At 38.5% G+C, this 21,932-nt stretch overlaps 1 protein-coding gene across 1 annotated transcript in view; it reads right to left on the bottom strand.

The window, feature by feature from the left end:
- LOC134370482 (uncharacterized) overlaps positions 1-21,532 on the bottom strand; it is a 118,267-nt gene extending 96,735 nt beyond the window's left edge. The window contains exons 1-2 of the mRNA XM_063087588.1: positions 21,296-21,532; positions 19,803-19,937 (exon numbers count right to left, since the gene is read on the bottom strand). Coding sequence (XP_062943658.1) covers positions 19,803-19,937; positions 21,296-21,532 — 372 coding nt within the window. The remainder of the gene's footprint in view (positions 1-19,802; positions 19,938-21,295) is intronic.
- Between the last annotated feature and the right edge of the window lie 400 nt (positions 21,533-21,932).

Below are 21,932 nucleotides of genomic sequence, written 5' to 3'. Positions count from 1 at the left end.
ACTGATATTTTTAGAATCTAAATACCACCACAACTTACATAAACATACATATTTTGCCTAATAGCATAGAAACTTTGTAATTACTGCAATTTTTCTTTCATAATTTTCTCACAATTTTAACTATGATATTCATGCTATGCAAGTGAACTTTCCTATATGTAAAACATGTAATAATAGACACATTGCAAGGTCACCACCAGGGAATCAATGGATATTGATTAAGAGTGTTTACAAATCCATTTAAAATATTCTAGTATTTGGCCACACAGCCTAAATTATAATAGTCTTATAAATACCATCTAGGCCAAGGATCTACATATAGTGATGCCTATTATTGTGCTTTAACTTGGTATATTATTAAAATGATAAAATGATTTGCTGAAAACAGCTAAACCTACACCATAAAAAATACAGTGTGCAGCTTAATAAATGTTAATTTATATATAATTATAATCAACAAGCCTCAATATTACACAAATATATTTTGATATTAATTTACGGTTCCTCCTTCACGAGGAACTGGCATGAATTCCTAGTCAATATGTTTAAGCCTCTGTTCCGGTCACTACTCCGGTTTGATATGTATTCTTCTTTTCCCGTATTCTGCTGGAGTGGAGCTCCTGCTAAGCTACGGCTAATGTCTGCACCCTGCTCCCAGCGCCAATCGTGGAGCCACAGGTAATGCCTTTAATCCTGTTCGTGACACCAATTGTAAAGCTACTCGACCACGACTACACCAGTTGTGGTGCTCTTTTACCTGCTGGTAATCCTGCACCGACTAGACTGATTGTCGAGCTAGGGCTGGGTCTGGAGCCCACAGACCCCTCAAGCCCGTTCACAGACTGGGTCACAAACCCTTCATATGCCAGGATAGGTCACCAGACCCCTCACATGCCAGACTGGGTCACCAGACCCTTTGCACGCAGGTCTATGGGCTAGGTAACCGGCCAAAATGTCCTTGGAGCCATCGGTTGGAAAGCATGGCTGTGACGGGCAGATGCCCAAGGCTGACACCTGCCCACCTGTCTCATTCAAACTCTTTCTCTCTCTCTCTCTGCAGAATAACAAAAGAATAGCAACCAAACTGAAAAGATACATTGGCACACATGTGCCCTAACTCCACACACACACACACACACACACACACACACACACACACATACACACACACACACACACAATTTGCTTATAAAGAATGCTGAGCCACACCAAACTGGACCCAAGGCAAGGGCCCTGACCAAACTATCCTATTTTCCTAGCAGCTGGTCTACTTTTTGTCCTATTCCCCCTGCTGCCTCCCCCTTCCTATCTGTCTCTGATGGGTTCTTTATCAGTTGAAACTCATTCTTATTTGTAGAAAGTCATGAGTCTTCATGAATTGATTTTTGTGAAGGTTTTCTTTTCCAATAAACTCTGTAAATGCCGGCTGCTACTTACACTTGTTATCCCCAAGAATATAATAGTGAAAGTTGCAGTGATTTCCCTTCAGCCAAAAGATTCCCTTTTTAATTGGTGACTGGACTGATGGCAAATTCTCCCATTTCCCAGTACCATGACATTACCTGTGCTAAGCACTAAATGTTCCCTCAGCAGCAACTGCTCGAAGGCCTTACTCTTTAATCACATTGTATTCACCATGGCAGGATTTTATTTACAAGTTAAAAATCATTAGTGACCACCAAGTTCAGATGGTTCGGCTTACAATTTTTATACAAATTAAGTCTAGATGATAATACAAATTTTAAAAGTACAGAAAAAAATGAAAGTCTAGTTGTATTCAACATCAAAAATGTTATTTTGATTATTTCACATTGATTTAAAATAATTAGAATTGCCATTCTTAAAAGACACCAATGATACATGTTGAATTACTGGAGTGTGCCAATTATCTAGTACTATGTAATGAAATACTACACCTTTGGTGGCTTAAAAACCACGTACTTATTATCTCATAATTTTTGTGGGTTAGGAGTCTGAGCATGGCTTGGCAGTATCCTCAGCTTACAGTCTCACAAGATTTCAGTAAAGGTTTTGGCTGGCAGCATTCTCATCTGGGGAATGGGGAAGAGTTCATTTAGACTCTTGGCAGAATTAATTTCTTTGCAGTTGTCGGACTGAAAATCTGGCTTCTTGCTGGCTAGCACATAGAGGACACCCTCAGGGCCTGGACTGAACTGGCTGCCCCAGTTTATTGCCATATGGGCTTCCCCAGTGTCTGCTCACCCCATCAAGGTGGCATAGTCTCCAGAGTATGTCTGCTGGCAAGAAAGTTTCATATAACATAACACAATCACAGAAGTGACACCTGTTAACCTTTGTCATATTCTACTCATTAGAAGCAGCAAGTCACATACACTCAATGAGAGGAGAGGGCATAATACAAGGGTATGAAAACCAGGAGGTAGGGATTATTGGGGCCACCCTAGATACAATTTTTAACTAATTACAGTAATTTAATCAAAAAGTAGCAGCATACTAAATATAGTAATACATAATTGCTGTCCAGAGCATAACAACAAAAAAATAGATAGGTGTTGTTGATCCATGGGTGTATTTTTCTAAATATGTTTCATGTAACTCTATTCTAGTGGACATTTATTCATTGCTCCTCCTGTGCTCCTATGTGTCTTTGTGAGTGTGCAAGATGGCAAGGCCCTGACTGCTTTTTGTTGCAACGTCATTTTTCATAATTGTTTATGCAGCTGGTAGCCTTGGTAAACCTCCCCCACTTAGACACATGCAGGTTTGTTTACTGCTTTCAATAAAAGCATCAGAATCCCCAGGATGAATGCTTCTCAGCTATGACACAAGTCCGTTTTCTGTACGTATACCATCCATCTGGGCCTATTGTGTAGCTCCTGGGGGACTTTGTAGCTAGGAAAATTGCCGTAAATATGGTATTTGGTACTCATGCTGTTTTCTGTGGAATGAATAGTACAGCCTTTTGTTTTTGACCCAAGAACCTCGTAGTATCTACCAGCATCTATGAAACAGTAACAGGCTAACACACTAACTTGTAAGTAGCATAAAATATCATCCCAGATATTTCACAGTTCTTGTCACTATCTAACTAGTTTGAATTCCATTCATCCAAGTTTAAAATCACCAAACATGTCATAATTATTTTTGTTTCTTATCCTTTCAGTCTGAATATTTTAAAATGCTTTGAATTTCACTTGCGAAAGTTAAGTTAGGAAACAAAGCTCATGGTATCTTCCAAGATTTAGCAACTTGCACGAAATTTGGAATTGATCACACCATTATAAAAGTCATAAGTGCAGTAAAGTTTCTGCAATCTAATGGCATTTCTGTTCAGATCGTCAAGTTGAGAGGAAAAGTGAGGGGAAGTCCTTCTTAACGTATACAGTTTTGATAAGATGAAACAAATTTTGCCAGAGGCTCTTATTTAGGGCACACCAGGAAGTATGGTCAGGACATGCAGAAGCTTTCTTATGTGTAAAATTTTAAACTGTAGTGGGCTATATATTTCCTTCTGCTTGATATCCAAATTTCTGTTTATTCTCAGGGCACACTGTCTTCCCAACACAGGTCATGATATTCAGGTACCTTTCATAACATCAGTCCTCCTATTCTGTCTCTATGATTTAAAGTCAGTAATATCACAATCAAAGACTATAACTTATAGTTGATAGAAAACAAATGCTGATAACTTCTGTTGACATATTAATAACTAGTATAATATATAACAATTACATCTACTGTACATGTGCACTTGTGCCAGAAACTAAGATAAGCATTTGTATACATTATCTCATTTATCTTCATAAGAATTATTTTAAGAAGGTAGTATTACCAGTCCTATTTTATAGTTAAGAAGATTTAGATTTAGCGAGGTAAAGTGTTCAAGATGGTACAGCGAAGAAGTGGCAAAAGCAGGCCTTGAACCCACTTATCAGGTGACAGTTTACTTCAAGTTCTCCTTTAATATTTGACCTAGAATAGAATTCAAAGTTTAAGCAACATTACAAGGTGCATCTGTTGAGAAGAGAATGAAGATCCTTTATGTCTTGGGCTAAATGGAATAACTTCCTTGTGACATTTTATGCAAAAGAGCAGTCTGTTTTACAGGTTTACAGCATTGAGGAATCATATTCAAGAGAAAAATGATCATTACACAAATACATACACACACACACACATTTGTCCATTAATATGTATTTACTTACACTTTTCTGACTCAGTTTAGAGTCATATGCACAATATTATTTGTTACACTCAATTTTTTTATTTTAAAAAACACAAAATAACTAATAAAGATCTCAAATAGATCAAAATCAGTGAGAAGTTTTCTTAGTGCAATTCTCCCTAGTTTATATTCTATACATAAATGTTCAAGATCAAGATTTTTTAATAAAAAATGGTCTATTGTTGGGAACTCAAACCATCATATATGTAAGAACTAATTTCTAACCTGAAGATAATATGATTTATAGGAAACTTCAAACTTTGCCAAAACATTGACCAGCATTCAAAGACCATGAGTTAGACTATATGCAGAAACAAATTGTTTTAAAATAAATCATTTTTAAAAGCAACTACGTTTTTAGCAATATATCATTACATTGAGGGGGAAGATTTGAAAAGAGCTTCCAACACAATCTTCCAAATACTTTGCAGTGTACCTCTCAGAAATGGGCGATGGAACAACCTTCAAAGCCTGGAATTGGACACAGCTGCCTTTTCTTTGCAGGACATAGAACAAGAGATTTCGAAAAGTGTTTTCTTCAGACCTGAAAGTTATTATGGGGGCAAGTATGTACACTTAAGGGCACTGTGCTAGTGCTGATGTGCCTATGTGTACTTTAATAAATTCACTTTAATTTATTTTTGTTTGTAATATGCAGAGCCCTCTATCATGCAGAGCTCAGAGCAGGGCCTCTCTGCCAGGGTTCAAGGGTGGTATGGCCCATAACAACCCAATGAAGTCAGTACTATTGCTATTCTCTTTTTGAGGACATAAGGAAACTGGGGCACAAATAAGGAAACTGAGGTACAGAATCCAACCAGTAGAGCCAGATCCAACTGAATCAAGATAAACCCAGAACTCAGGTTTTAACAACTACACAGAACAGTATCATGAACCTTTGGGGACTACTGATGCTTTTCATGTTGTGCTGTGTTATCCCCAGCCCTCCTTCCAGACCTCAGAGCTCTTCAATCTTGAACTCTATTGTTAGAGAGTGGTTTGCTGTCCTGTTACTTTTTCTCATCTCCTACAACGACTTTGCTCTTAACTGCTTCTGTGGTGTTGTGTTTATTGCTTTCCCCCTCCTCTCCTCTCCTCTCCTGTGATTATATTCCTCTGTCTTCAGTCCCACCAATTTTCCTGTTTTAGAATATGCAATGAGAAAAAATAAAACCTTTTGTCTGTCATTGTTTTTCATGAAGACAGAGATTTTCCATTAACAAATTGAACCATATATCTGCTGAATTATGGAAATCATATTTAACTTTGTGTAGTTTTCTGTTTTGCCACATTTTAATCATTTGTGGAAAAACAGGAAGACTTCAAAATGTAGCATGTGATTAAACTTTGCAGTCACCTTGGCTTCCACTGGAATTTTCCACATTGACAAAGTTTCTGTTCCACTTATTCAGGTCTCAGTTTTGCTTACAATAAAAAAAATTACGTATTGATTCATATTGTCTTTGAAAACTGGGTGGTGAATAGAAGTGTTACAGAATTATTTTTTAAGTACAAGAGGTTTTTTTTAAGTTACTTTTATTATTATTATTATTTTTATCTTAACTTCTCAATATACATTGTTGTTGATTTTTGTGACCCTTTACCCACTCCTCTTTCCTCCCTCCTTCTCTCCTCTCCACCCTCTATATCATATCTGTTCACTTCTCTTAAGAAGTTCAAGGAATTGTTGTGATTGTTGTATCTTCTTCCCCCGCCCAGCCTTTATTTGTTTGTGTATTTATTGATTTATTTATTTTTAGCTCCCACAAATAAGTGAGAACATGTGGTATTTCTATTTCTGTGCCTGACTTGTTTCACTTAATGAAGTCCACCAGAGGAATGGAAATCTTCATGACAAAGGGATGCCTGTTCTCCAATATTTATTGCAGCACTATTTACAATAGCCAAGAGTTGGAACCAGCCCAAATGTCTATCATCAGATGAATGCATAAGAAAACTGTGGTATATCTACACAATGGAATTCTACTCTGCTGTAAAAAAGAATGAAATACTACCACTAAGTTACTTTTTTAAAAACAACTTTCTCAAATTTTGATTAGCAAGAGTTACTGAGTATTGTGTTTTCATGAAAGTGGGCAGTGCTATGAGGTATACCCGTAAAATAGCAAAGTCAAATCTACAACCCACCTCAGATAATTTAATTATTTTATAGTTTTTAAGGAAAAATTTTTAAAGTTTTGGTTGCAAATATTTCAGAATGAGAGGTAGGTAAGATAAACTGGTGTCAGCCCGTGTGGGGAAAACTTTTTAAATAGTATTGTTATGATTATGTTACCATGATGAGAAAAAAGCAAGTAATACTATGCAGGTGTCTATGAGAAATGAGTTTTGGTTTAAAATGCACTACAGAGGGCTGGCCAGTTAGCTAAGTTGGTTAGAGCGAGGTGCTATAACACCAAAGTTAAGGATTCAGATCCCCCAAACTAGCCAGCCACCCCCAAAAAGAAATAATAACAAAATAAAATAAAATGCATTATAGATAAGAAATAAATTTGTGTTAGTGATATCTGGCCACAAATTAATTTTAATCCTTGAGTATTAGTTAAATGTTTTTGTTTTAGAAAGGCAAAGCAATTGAGCTAATATCAATTACTTCTTTTTCTTTTAATGTCTTAGGAAAAAAGGAACCTATGAGAAGTATGTTCCCACTTCCCATATAATAATCTGGGAGGAAGGGGCCAGTGGGGAGCTTATTGTAATGTATAGAAACAAGACGGAAGGAACCCCAAAAGAGAACACATACTGCATCATGGTTTAGGGAAAATATTATGTTTAACCTCTTATTTACTTAGTACTTTGAGATGCAGTTTGATTCTAATGACTTTGAGGAAAAATCACCAAACAGGGGCCACCTAAAGTTCATCATGGCCCCAAAGAGGACAATTAAGCCTCATGCATGCCAAGGGAGTTTCTGAGACTTTTCTGTTTGGAACCATGGATGAGAAAATTCTGAGGGTGAAGGCAGTGGACAGGCATCTGATATTACTTCCCTTTATTTAAGAAAAAATCTGTTATACCCAGGAAATAAGTGTGTACACACACACAAACACACACACACACACACACACACAGAGAGAGAGAGAGAGAGAGAACTAAGGTGATTGATTCTAAATACTGTGTGGACAGGCTGAGAGGTACTTTTAACAAGATGATTTCCTCTCCTCAAGTTTCTACAGTTAACATCATTATCGAACAACTGTCTTACTATCAGTACCCAAGAATACATAAAATGACCCTTCAGTTTTCCAGAACACAGGGTTCTGTCCACATCTAGTGTTCATATACTGCACCAAATCTCAAAGGTTTCTATGGCTTTTCTTCTAAAGAGCTTTTAGCATCAGAGATTTCTTTCTTTTTCAGTAAGTAGCAACAAAGATATGACAAGGATACCAAAACCAAGTGTTAGATTCCATTCATCTTGGTCAGACAGCACACAAATAGAAGGCACTTTTGCTTTCACTGGCTGGCAATAGCTATCTGTAACAGTAAAGATAGCAATTAACTGCTGAGTGCATACTATGCTGATTGCTTTACATATTGTAAAATTCCCACCAAATATAGGGGTGGTTAAAACAGAGACTCTTGAGTTAGACTGACCAGATGTTAATCCTGGTTTCAAAACATCATGACCTGAGTAACATCTAGCAGATTTTAACTGTTTATGACTCAGTTTCCTCATCTTCAAAATGCTGATATAATAATAACATCTACTGCATAGGGTTATTACGAGGATGCCTGAGTTGACATTTATAAGATGCATAGAATAATGCCTGGCATACAGTAATACAAAGGGTATAAAACAAACCCCGCAGGGCTGGAAATGCTTCCCCTATTTCAGATGGAGAAACTAAGTCTCAGAGAGGCTTATCAATTTTACATGGTTTGTAAAGGCCTGGATTTAGTAGAAGGATTAGAAATGAGTAGGTGTTGTCTATGAGAGACATTGCCAAGTCTGACTTATTAGTTATAATTTTTTTATTAGAATTAGCAGGACTTAACAACTCTTTAAAAACTTGAGGAGTAAAATACTTCTAAATATTTCTACACTCAACAAGAAAGCTAAAAGTGAAAGCTTCGTCTGTTATTTTTGGTTCAGTCAAAATGAAAAGCTTCTGACCACTTTCACAAACTGCTTTTAGAACAAAACACCTAAAAAGCTTCTTTTCATTTAGGTCACTGTACCTCCAGCTTGAACATTAATCTCTTTTTCATACTGTTCTTTTGACAGAATGTAACATAATTAAAGAGGGGAACTATAAACATGTAGTTGTTTTCTGCCCCACGTCATTTGCTGGGGAAATTTGGTGTAAAATTCTCTTTCCACACCCCCAAAATCCAGACATTCACATTTACAGCAAACATTCTTAAATGTGAATGCTTCTATGAAGTTAAAATACAATTCAGAAAGGACTTCACAGCAGTGTGTTCTGCAATTTGGGAAGGAGAGAATATCTTTTTACAAAATCACTTAGTGAGCCATTTTGAAAGCCTGAATAGAGGCTTGGTTTATAAGAAAAAGGTGGACTGTTAAAGAGTTTGCCTGCTTTTGTTTATTCCTTTTCATTTACATGGTGTAGTAGCATATTCAGCCAAAGGAATCTGAATTAATTCTAAGGTTCCTAATAGTAAAGCTATTGTTGATATTGTGTAGGAGAAACTAGGCATTATGGCAGCAACTAAATGCTTTGGGCATCAAGAATATTTCAGGTTTTTGGAGAAAGCCAAAGCATCACAAGGGCTTTTTCTGCCCTTTGCCTTCAGCCCACAGCCCCACTGATCATAATGGCTCCCAAACACAGGCATCCAAGATTTTGTCTCCTGTGGGGGAGGAGTAACTGAGTAGCTTTTGATGGCTCTCTGTGTGAAACTAAGAGAGGGAGGAAGAGATGACTCACACTGCATGTGACTGACTGGGACCCCAATTTTATGCAAGTTTTGTATATTTTGGAAAACATTTCTTAATCACACTTGAGCAGTCTTATTTATGAGACAACTTTTCTATTGCTGAATAATCATAGTATAAATGTGAAAGGTATTCGGTAAACTTTGGAGTGTCTTAAGTCAATGCTTAAGTCTCTTAATCAGTTCCAGGAGTCTTAAGTTAAACAACCAGAAGTTTTTGCCTCAAATACTCGGTTACTTTATTAAATGGGTCAAAATAAGCCCTAGGTGAAGAACTGAGAACTGGAAGACAAGGCACAGTATATATAAGAGAGGGGAAATTTCTTCTAGTTGAATCTTTGATTGGAAGAACATACTTTACCGTGGATTGATCCATGGTAATCATACCCCATGGGAATTTCCAAAACATAGCTTTGAGCATAAAAATAATTTTAAAATATTAGGAATAATAGCAATGATAAATTGGCATCCCATTTTAATTGCTTTCTCATATTATCAAATGAAAATGTATTGATTATGAAATAAATCTAGAACTTAGATAAAATCATTAAGAGGATAATAGAAATCTCATGCTCTAGAGACTGTTTATTGTCATATTATAAATGCCATGTACTTCAATATAAAAATAACTTTGTAGCTATATAAAATAGAGTGATAAAAGTCATTCATAATTTTCACAGATCAAGGACTAACCACAGTTAACCACTGTCGAATGGTCAAATAACGTAATTAATTTTGTTACATTAAGGAAATCCAAAACTTAATAGTTAATTATTGTAAGGTCAATTTAAAATCTTAGCCTAGTTAATACTAAGGTAATATCACATAAAAATTTCACATTTTCAATGCATGCTGCAATGGATTGGATATTTATGTCCTCCCAAAATTTGTGTTTTAAAATCCTAACCTCCAAGGTGATAATATTAGAAGATGTGGTCTTCGGGAGGTGATTAGGTCATGAGGGTGGAGCCCTCATGGGCTTAGTGCCCTTACAAAAGAGGCCTGAGAGATACCGCTAGCCCCTTCTACTATGTGAGGACACAGCTCTAGAAGGCACCAGCTATGAACCAGAAAGCAGGCCCTCACCAGACTCTGAATCTGCCAGTGCGTTGATGTTGGACTTCCCAACCTCCAGAACTGTGATAAATAAATTTCTGTTGTTTATAAACTACTCAGTTAATGGCATTTTATTATAGCAGCTTGAATAGACTAAGACTATGTATATAAAGCTAATAGTTCAGGTTTTCATGTAGGTCAGTCTCTTTATGAAGTCAAAATTAAGAAGTATATTTCAGTACCGAAAGTAAGTAGAAAAAAATCTTTATCTTTTAGAGTCCTCCACATTCAACTTAAATCCCACACTAAGATTTTTAAAAGCCTCATTATCTACTACATTATTATCCATACCCAGCAGTTGCTTGGGAACCACTCACAATTTAGACAGCTCAATTTTCTTTCCTCTCTTTAATCTCTGATGCAATTTCAATTCTAAATTTCAATTTAGAAATTTTGGCCAGTTGCACTCACAGCCCTAGACCAATGCCTCATAACTCGTTAGTCAATCTCTCTTCCTAAACATTGAGGCATTATAAAAAAAAAAAACTTCCCTCATAATGTGGGTAAGGAGAGAAATTCAGTTGCAAATAACTGGGGATTTTTGGGGGGATGGGAGGTGTATAGAAGATGGAAGAAGGAAAAACTGTGAACACTTTCCTGGTAATTTAATTTTTTCCTGTCAAAGGACCAAAATTTGAAGTTTTGTTGGATTAAATTAGCGATGCCCTATTTGAACTATAAAGTTGAGGCATTTTTTTATTATGTCCTAGGAATTATGAAATATCCAATAAGCCACATTAAAAGAATTGAAAAATAGATGAATGCAAACTCAATTGTGTGTGTGTGTGTGCATGCATGTGTTTTGAGTAAATGTGTCACTGAACATACATGTGAGCCTCTTGTAACCAGCAGCTAACAAGCACAAGGTTAAAGAAGGGAGTTTTGGAACTTAAATAGAAGATTGAAGATATTTCTTTGTAGATCATTAGAAATTTGGCTGAAGACTGGAAAATAGTTTCATGGGAAAGGACTGTGGTGCATTATAAATACTTCGGCAAACAAGAAGAATTATTATAATCTTGAAAAATAAAAATGAAGTCAAAATAAAATACTGTAATATAACGAGGAAAGGAAAAATAACATTTAAAAATATGAAAACCTTGTATATACACATATGAAAAGAACAATAAAATTACTGGAATTTTATGTCTTTCTATCACCACATTATGTAGAATGCAGACTGTAAATGGTAAAAACTAAATTATTGCAAACTAGCAGGATTAAACGTATGTTTAAATAGATATTACTGAGCTCGGATTGTAACTTCTGTTAATTCTTTTTTGTGGGTATTAGAGTGATTTCTTTCTGAAAAATAACATTTTAGATGGAAAAGTGTTAACAAATAAAAAGTAGACAAAATTCCAGATATATAAAAAGACATTTTAGTAGTTTTTTTACACATGCCACAGAACTACCAAAATTATAAGGTTTATTAAATTATTTTAGACCAAAATGGATATTTCTGTTCTAAAACACACAAAAATATCTGATTAGACTACGTACAATTCTCTTCTAATTTAATGTGCCTGTGAGTCACCTAAGGATCTTCTTCAAGGACAGATTCTAACTCAGTGGGCATTTGGAGGTGCCTGAGATTTTTGCCTTTCCAACATGTTGCTGCTGCTGTTACTGCTGCTGGTCCTGTTCTTCGACTGTATTTTGCATAGCAAATCTCTATGCCAGATTTGTCCAATAGCACTTGTGATGATGGAGACATTCTATATCTGCTGATGGTTATTGAGTAGTTGAAATGTGGCTACCATGACTGGGATACTGTATTTTTATTTAAAAAAATTTAAATTCAGTTTAAGTAACCACACATGAGTAGTAGCTACCTATGGGTCAGTGCAGGACTCTACACAATATAATGAATTATAAAAGTACCACTTATATATGGTCTGTGTAAATGCACACTGTCTGTGAATATGCTATACTTTGCAAGTCTTCATGAGAACACACATATACTGGTTGTGGAATAATGCACTTTAATAAATTCTCCAGTGAGATTTACTATCCTGGCAGCTATTCACTGAGAAAATTCACTCTGGAATGTTCTAAATTTCACCTGTGGGAGAATGGAAAATAGAAAATGAGTCATCAAGAAATGTTGCAGATTACCAAGGACCTTTTATTAGTATATGTGCTGCCGAAGCGAGCACTACCAAGGACCTTTTAAAGCAAAATAAACTGTTCCTGTTTTTTCTTTCAGCTAATTGAAATTCACAAAGTCATATACACAATAGAAACAAGAATCTTGTGCAATCAGAACCCTATTTTTGCCAAAATGATTTCAATTTCAGATAAGCTTTTACTTTATGATCGTTTTCAACAGGATAATGGCAACGTCAAAGTCTTTTCGGAGCCATGTGACAATAAAGCTACATGTCATGGATCTGAAGCCCAGACAAGAGAATCATAAATGAAATTCTGCTTTTGCTCCTGATATCCCCTGCTTTCTATCTTGGCCTTGGGCAAGGTGCTTCTCCTCATAATATTCAGCATGCACATAAACATAAATACATAATGACAAATGGTGATATAAACATTCATTGCTCAAATAAATATAGTCATAGTGATACCAATAACAGTGATGAAAAGAAGAATATTTTACCCTTGTACATTACTTTGAAGTTTACAAAGTACTTTACACATAATATTCTTATTAAAACTGAGTTAAGATAGCGAGCAAAATGCTTAATAAATGCTGTTCATGGTTTTATTTTTGCATTTTTTTCTTTTCTTAATACACTTCCAAAGAATATAATGTTTTAGTCTCAAGCTCCTTCGGAAATATGTTTTGATGCTTTGCAGCTACCATTCTCCTTCTCCTGAACCGGTAATTATCATCATCTTCATTTTCATGACAATGTCCCTAAAAACTAGAATGCTTCCATTCTAGCTTTTATATCAATATTTTTCATGTCTTCTTGAAAGCCAGTGGTGTTTTATGCAAAATCATAGGTTCTCTCCAATTTATAAGAACTGTATTTCCTCTTTTAAACCGTACCTCTAGCAAAAGGCAAAAGAAAATTAACTTCCAAAATCTATAGAATAAGAAAAATTAAGAAGTACTTTGGGTTGCTAATATGCATCCATAAACCATAGAGTAATATTAAAAACAAACAAAAACAACTAAACCTTGTTGCATGAAACAATATTCCCAGATAACCTATGTCTTGAAAGTTGTGTCTTTGAAAATCATAACCAGAATTCCAACCTCTTGAAATTATACTCACAAAAGTATATGATGTTGCTAAAATTTCCAAATTATAAACTGTTTAACACAATTAATTTGATTTGTTGTTCAAGGGATATGAAAAAGGGCATCTCAAAGCTTATGTTTATAATGAAGGAAGCAAAGTCAAATATATATATATATTATTCATGTTAGAAAAATTCCAAATTAAAGTCAGATTTATTTATTTATGATCCTTTTAAACATTTTTATTAACATTTTAAATATTTCTTTTAAGTTTTATCACCTCTTAACATAAAGGGGGGAAGGGCATAAACTCAATTATAAATGCAGAAACATATAATACCATTTCATCTTAAAAATGTAACAGCCATTAAAGTATTCAATCATAGTGCTTTACAGTGAATTTATAAATCCTTTATTTCAACATTCTCAATTTTCAAATAACAGCAGTGAGCTGGAAAGAAGAAAAGGTTGGTTGTTTACTCATCCACTAAACTTTTAAAAAGTGTCTAAGAGGTGCCAAGTGTCTCAGTCAATAAAATGTGAGATGAATTAAACATAGTCCTGCCCTCAAGAAGCAGACAATTTAGTAAGAATGTAGACACATACTAAAGCATAATATGAAATTGGAAGTGCTACAATAGAAGTTTGGGTGAAGGAGCAAGTACCATCCCTATACGATGGGTGGGGATGCTTCATAGGGAAGGAAATTTTGAGCTAGTCAGTAGTGGGCTACAGATAGGAATCCATATTTCTGGGTTATTTATTTATTTGGTCCAATGTTCTTTTATGTTAGATACAAAATGCTGGCCCAGTTGTAATGAGGAATATGCTGTAGTTCCCTTGGCCCTAGTGCTTTGCATTCTAGTATTTTGAAAGAATTTCACTCTAATGACAAAGACTGAGGTTTTTATTTCATTAATTTGCATAAATTAGCAATTTTATCCAAGCTTTTCTCACATTTTACATAAATATCCTAGCACAAAATTTGACTTACATGGATTTATGTATGTTTAATGGAATATTAAATGAGAATTTTCCTCTTGCCTCATAGTTTTGGCTAAAGCCTTAATATTGAGAATAGTAGGTAATTACTAGTCCCACGTGTTAACGAGTATCTTTAGGACTAAAAAAGGGACCAGACTTTTTCCAGAATTCATCAAGCCACATTTCTCACTTCCCAACTATATAAAGAACAGAAATATAAAGGCCACTGAAAAAAAAAATCTTTGATATAGGGAATTATTGGTCTGAGGCAAAGAGGAGGTGAGATTCCTACCATTTCTCCGGGAAGGAATCTTACTCCCAAGCAGGAAGGTTGCTATATTAATTTCCTGGGGTTGCTGGTACAAACTGGGTGGATTGAAACAACAGCAATTCATTCTCTCACAGCCCTGGAGGCTGGAAATCCAAAATTCAGGTGTTGGCAGGGCCATGCTCCCCCAAAGCCTCTTTCTTCCTTGCCTCTTCCAACTCGTAATAGTCCCCAAATGCTTTCATTTGTGACACCACAACTCCAATTTCTGTTTCTGTCTTCATGTGGCATTTTTTTGTGTCTGCTCTTCTCATCTTTAAAAGACACCCATCATACTTGTTTACTCTTAGAACCACCTCAATGACCCCACCTACAAAGACCCTATTTCCAAATAATGTCACATTCACAGCTACCTGAAGATAGGACTTCTACATTTTTAGAGGGGTGACACAATTCAACCCATAACAGCTGTTGAATTGAACTTTTTAACTGAATTTATAACAACATTCTTCACCTTAAACAATAATATCAAATGTTTCACATGTGACAAAGCTTTATTTTGAATCAAGGCTTTCACATTATATTCAAATTTTACTTTGATAGTATGAATTGCTATATATTCATTTTTAGTGCCGTGTGCCCCTCCTCACTAATACAGAGCAGGTTGCAGTGTCTGTAATTTACTTCAAAGTCATTCAGCAGAGACGGAGTGAAATTATTAATGCTGGTTAGGTTATTATTATTATTACTTTTAAGTGTACAAATTTATTTAATTGGGGGGGATACAGTATTGACTACCTTTACTTGTGTACAATATGATGATCAAATCTATAATATTAGCATATTCATTATTATACATCATAATTATTCTTTGTACCCCTTACCCAACTTCTCCCAATACCCCCTGTCCCTCCCCCTTTCCCACTTCTAGTAAACATAGATTAGTTCTCTTCTTCTGCAAGCTCAACATATTGTGGTCTTTCTTTCCTTCCTTCTTTCTTAGCACTTACTTATGAGTGTGGATATGCAGTATTTCTCTTTTTGTGCCTGGCTTTTTTCACTTAACCTAATTTTCTCCAAACTCATCCACGTTGTTGTGAATGTCAGAATTTAATTCTTTTTTTTTAATGGCTGAGTAGTATTCCATTGTGTATATATACCACATTTTCTTTATACAGTCTTACGAGGATGGACATTTAGGTTGATTCCAACTCTTGGTTGTTATAAATAGAGCTGTGATGAACATTGGAGGGCAGGTGTCCCTTTGACATGATGATTTCCATTCCTTTGGGTATATACCCAGCAGCGTGTTTGCTGGATCATATGGTAGATCTATCTGTAGTTGTTTGAGAGACCTCCATACTGTTTTCCATAATGGCTTTACTTTTTACAGTCCCACCAACAGTGTAGAAGAGTTCCTTTTTCTCCACATCCTTGCCAGAATTTGTTATTCTCAGTTTTTTAAGTAGTGGCCAGTCTAACTGAGGTGAGATGACTTCTCAATGTAGTTTTGATTTGCATTTCCCTGCTGATTAGTGATGTTGAGCATTTTTTCATGTAACTGTTGGCCATTTGTATGTCTTTCTTGGAAAAATGCCTATTCAGCTCCCCTGCCCATTTTTTAATTGGATTATTATTATTATTGTTTTTACTGTGAAGTTGAGTTCATTGTATATTCTGGATATTAATCCCTTGTTGGATGTACAGTTTGCAAATATTTTCTCCTGTTCTGTAGGTTGTCATTCCTCTCTGCTGTTTCCCTTGCTATGTAGAAGCTTTTAAGTTTTATATAATCCCATTTATTTATTTTTTCTTTTTGTTATTTGTTACATTGTTTCTGAAAAGGATAAGCAAAAAAGAGAAAGGTTTGGGTTACAATAACAGAATATCATAGACTGGGTGGCTTATAAACAACAGAAATTTATTTCTCACAGTTCTGGAGACCAGTAAGTCCAAGATCAAGATGCCAGAAAATTTGGTGTCCAGTGAAGGTCAACTTCCTGGTTCATAGATGGCCATCTTCTAGCTGTGTCCTCATATAATGGAAGGGGTCACGGAGCTACTATTGTCTGAATGTTTGTGCACCCCCTCTCCAAATTCATATGTTGAAAACTAATCACTGATGTGATACTATTAGGAGGTTGGGCCTTTGGGATGTGAGTATTTCATGAGAGCAGAGCCTTCATGAATGGGTTTAGAAGCCCTGATAAAAGAGGATTAACACTGTCTAAAAGAGTCCCCTTCCACTAAGTGAGGACACAGCTAGAAGGTGCCATCTGTGAACTGGAAAGTGGGTCCTTACCAGCCACTGATTTTGCCAGCATCTTGATCTTGGACTCCCCAAGAACCTTGGACTTCTTCTAGCCCTCATGAATTAATCACCTATCAAAGGCCCTACCTCCTAATGTTGGGAAAATGCCAAAACAATTTTCACATAAGTCTGTTTTGTCCTTGAAGTAATATTTTGTCTTTGAAACAATGTTAGCTTGTTACACTAGTCTGGCCTCTAATCACTACTTGCATTTTTTGCTTCTGTAACCAAGCTCGCTTATCTATGCTAGCCTAGTGAATGCTGAGAAAAGAAAAAACAAACAAACAAACAAACAAACAAACAAACAAAAAACCCTGGAAGAGTCTGCTTATAAAAACTTTGTGAGACCTGAGCTCAGGGTCCAGATTTTCAAGCATTAGCATGTCTGGGCCCACAGGCATAATAAATACCTTACTCTCCAACCCTCTAAGTGCTGACCACTTCTTGCCAAGTCCATTTCCACAACATTTTTGGTGCATTGGCTAGGAAGCAAATAGGACTGGCCCTTTGAGCCACCAGTTTGGGCGTGTGGCTCAGCTGGATCGGCGATACCACAGAGGACTGAAGCAGGCACTGCCCTGCTATTTTGTCAGGGCTTCAGTTCCATTAGGACCTCACCAATCCTAGGGAGTGCCTGCCTGACTGGACTCAGCAGAGGGAAGGACCATCCAGACCTTCCCCCACTGCCTTCTGCAAGACAGTTAGGCACCCCCCCCTTAAGTTTAGTCAGACCTGCCTCCAGGCAGAAGGGGAGCTTGGTCACCTCCCGAAAGGGCCTCTTTGAGTGCCCAATCGGTCCCTGAATATTTGTGCCAGACCTTGTAATAAGGCCCATCTGGTTGGGGACCTGTGGCGGGGCCCTTCTGTTCAGCTGAGGTCAGGGTTTGGGGGAGGGAAATGTTTAACCTCTGAGTGAGTGTGAGTGTGTGTGAGTATTTGTGTACGGAACCAAGTGATAAACACAGTTTCTGAATGGGTCCCAACCTGCAGTTCTATGGTCATGTCATATGGCATAATGGTGATTCCAGTCCCTGGTGAACTGGACCAGGCCCAGGGTTTATACACGTACACCTTAGCCAAGACGGACCTAAAGTCATAAGGGACGCAGCCAGGTGATGCCTGTGTGATCTTCCTCTCTTCCACGGGGTGGGGGGCTCCCTACTTTTGTCTGTCTTGCATCTCTAATGCAGGGAGGGATCTGGAAGGGGTCCCACATGCAGCAGAGGGAAAAAGCCTTTGTTAATGCTTGAGCACACTCTAGCATCCTCGAAACAGAGGCAAACGCTTCTTTTCAGACCTAGGCAATGTTTACTTGACTCCTGAGGACTTTCACATTGTTTGCTCCAAGAGATCCACTGCCTATTCTGCCACAGAGTTCCCCTCCCCATGCATGAGTTCCATACATCCCCGGGGGTGAAGGCCCCCCTAAGCCACTTGGAGGGGAACCCACCCTCTTTTTGCTTTAGTCTGTCTCCCCTTTTAGTAAAGCATTACTTGCTTTACTGCTGGGTACGTTGTTCATTTCTATGACTTTGGAATCCAAGAGACTAATTTAATTACTATCAAGAATTGGAAAGCTCTGGACACCAGAGAAGACTCTAGCTGCAAGGAGGCAAGTAGCCAATGGGACTATTTTGCTCCCATGTCTCTGCTGCTGGTGAATCTCTTCTGCAATCCACAGCCTAAATTCTGACAAGGCAATGCTTTATTCTCTTTTACTCTCCTTTCTTCCCCTTTTCTTCCTCTTTAAAGTGACTGCCAGACAACTACAACTTAAACTCCTTTCAACCTGTGAGAAGCATGCTCCCTCTGGCCGGCAGCAGCTTGCCCTGATGGGTAACTAGCAGAGGTGGGAAAACCAGTCCTACATCATGAAGACCTTGCTTGAACAGGTTCCCCTTGATGGGGAATGCATGAGAATGGTGGGAATTCATTCCCACGCCTCCAAAGAGACTGGAAGTCTGGAAGCTGCTAAAATTCTCTTTACCTTTCTCTGAATGTCTGAGCCCTCTTCTGCTGTTTGGTTGGACTATATCCACTACTGTATAGGTGCTCCCTGGAGGGCTCCTGGCTATGCTTTGTTTCTCTGATTTGAATCTAGTTGGTACTTATCTTCTTTGTGCTGACAGCAGTGGGAAAACTGTTTTTACCAATTACTACGTCAGTGGAATGGGTTGGCACCACCGATTGGGACTAGGTTAAACTGGACCCCACTGCTCTTCTTTCCTCTTTGTTTGTTTGCTTGGTTAGGCCTTTAGTTGTGTACCGGTAATCTGAATGAGCCTTCCAGTCCTTGCGCCAATGCTCTTTGGGGCATAAACGCCTGAGGCAGGAACAGGAGACTAAATATGGGGACAAGTGCTTCAAAACCTACTGTCCTTAAATGCATGTTAAAGAATTTTCAAAAGAGCTACTCTGGAGAGTATGGAATTAAAATGACCCCCGGGAAACTCCAGACCCAGTATGTATTAGAATGGCCCACCTTTGGGGTTGGGTGACCTTCAGAAGGGACCCAAGACCTCCCAAATGTTTGAGCAGTTTATGAGGTCATAACAGGAGAACCAGGGCACCCAGGCCAATTTCCATACATAGACTCCTGGTGGGCAATAGCTTTGACCCTGCCACCCTGGGTCTGGTTTTGTGTTTATAAGGGAAAATGTAAAGTTCCAGAAGTAGGAACACAACCAGTGAGAAACAAAAAGGCCTATATATCAAGGGGATCCAGATGAAGAACTCTTGACCCCACCATACTCCACTTCTTCAGGGACACTTGGCCCTAGACATCCCTTACCAGACAGCCCCCCAGCTTCAGTCCTGCCAGCCCCACCGGCATTGTTGCCAGAGAGTTCAGAAAGTCTTGAGCTGGCAGGAAGATGGCTCCACTCCACCCAACAGGTTCCAACACTCCAGATGCCCCTACGGAGACCTGAGATGCACAGCAAGTCAATCCAGATTGCAGTGTACAGCCAGGGCACCCCCTCTTCTACTACCAACCCTTCACAACCACAGACCTCTTGAATTGGAAACACTATACCCCATCATATTCAGAAAAGCCCCAGGCTCTCATCGGTCTCTTGCAGTCGATTTTCCTTACCCATCAACTCACCTGGGAAGACTGTCAGAAGTTACTCCTCATTCTCCTCAGCACTGAGGAAGAGCAACACAACCTGACCAGAGATAGGCAATGGTTGCAATAGCAGGTACCTACAGCCGCAATGGATCCCGAGACCTGGGTGATAGATGCTGCTCCAGACCCTGCACCAAACTGGGACTTCAATGAAGAAGAAGGAAGAAATCAACCCCGCTGATATAGAGAGACGCTCCTGGCAGCAGCCCTCAATCGAGACCAGAACTCCATATGGAAAAAGAAGAACCCCTGCTGAGGAGGAGGACAGGCACCCTACAGTCCAACCAGTGTGCTTTCTGCAGGGAGTTTGGCTATTGAAATAAAGGGGCCCAAAAGCAGGGAGAAACCCCAGCCAACGTCCCAAGACAAGGCACACTCTGGAAAGAAAAGATATTAGCCTGAATCGTCGAGCCAGGAGTTCCAGAACCTCTTTGGCCTTGTGGGAATAAACTCAGATTAGGAAAGACTAGGCTCCCTGTTCCTGGGCCCCCAGGAGCCCATGGTCAAAATAGTGGTAGGGGGCCAACCTATGACTTTTATGTTGGACACTGGGGATGAACATTCTGTAGTTACCTGCCCAGTGGCTTCATTCTCAGGTCGAAAGGCTACCATTGTTGGTGCTACAGGGACACAAGCAGACCAGCCATTCTGCAAGGCCTGAACTTGCCACCTTGGGGGTCACAGGGTGACTCATGAATTCCTATTTTGCTCAACTGTCCAGTACCCCTACTAGGAAGAGATTTGCTGAGAAAACTAGGTGCCTGTTGATGACAGGAAGAAAGACAATCAAAAATAAGGAGAAAATTCTCCAGCTCCTCGAGACAGTTTGGGAGCCCACCCAAGTGGCCATTATACACTGTAAAGGACATCAAAAGGGCACTGTCAGGATCAGTGAAGAAAAATGCTCGGCTGATTAGAAGGCCTAGAGAACAGCCACCCAAACAGAGCCTACTAAAAGCCTGAAGAAAATTGCCAAAATCATGCTGGTACCAGAGATGGCACAGCAGATAAAATACACAAAAGAGGAGTATCAATGGGCAGAAAAAGAAGGTAGAATTAAAACCCCCAGTGGATGGTGGAATATCCCAGGCCACAGACTGATGATTCATCAATGACTGGCCCACCAACTAGTCCTAGAGTATCACAAACTGACTCACTGGGGAGAAATGGCCCTGGAGACCACTCTGAGTTGCTACTATTTCATCACAAGCTTGGCTTCCCTGTGTGCCCCGGTCACCTGCCGATGCCCCACTTATTTCCAAAACAATGCCAAGCAAGGACCCCAGCCGACCCCTGAAGTCCAGCCAGTTGAGACATCGCCCTTCGAAGACCTGGTAGTGGATCTCACTGAAGTAAAGTCCCATAGGAGCTACAAATATTTGTTGTGATGACATGTACCTTCACTGAATGGACCAAGGCATTGTCCACCTGTTCTGAGCAAGCCCAGGAGGTTACAAAGGCCCTGTTAAGGGAAGTTGTCTCAAGGTATGGACTCCCTCTGACTATAGGGTCAGACAATGGGCCAACATTCATTGCAGAGGACGTTCAAGGACTGGCCAAAATGCTGGGGATAACATCGAAGCTTTATACAGCATACTGACCACAGGGCTCAGGGAAAGCGGAATGCATGACCCTAAAGACCTTAAAGACTACTTTAGCTAAGCTTTGCCAAGAGATGGGGCTACCCTGGGTAGATATGCTTCCCTTAGCTTTGCAACAGGTCCGGTGTATGACAGGACCAACAAGATAGTCCCCTTTTAAAATCATGTATGGGAGTCTACCCCTGCTTATAGC

This window comes from Cynocephalus volans, chromosome 2 (genome assembly GCF_027409185.1).
Source record: "Cynocephalus volans isolate mCynVol1 chromosome 2, mCynVol1.pri, whole genome shotgun sequence".
In the NCBI taxonomy this organism is placed as follows: Eukaryota; Metazoa; Chordata; class Mammalia; order Dermoptera; family Cynocephalidae; genus Cynocephalus; species Cynocephalus volans.
This window is presented reverse-complemented; position numbering and strand designations above follow the sequence as displayed.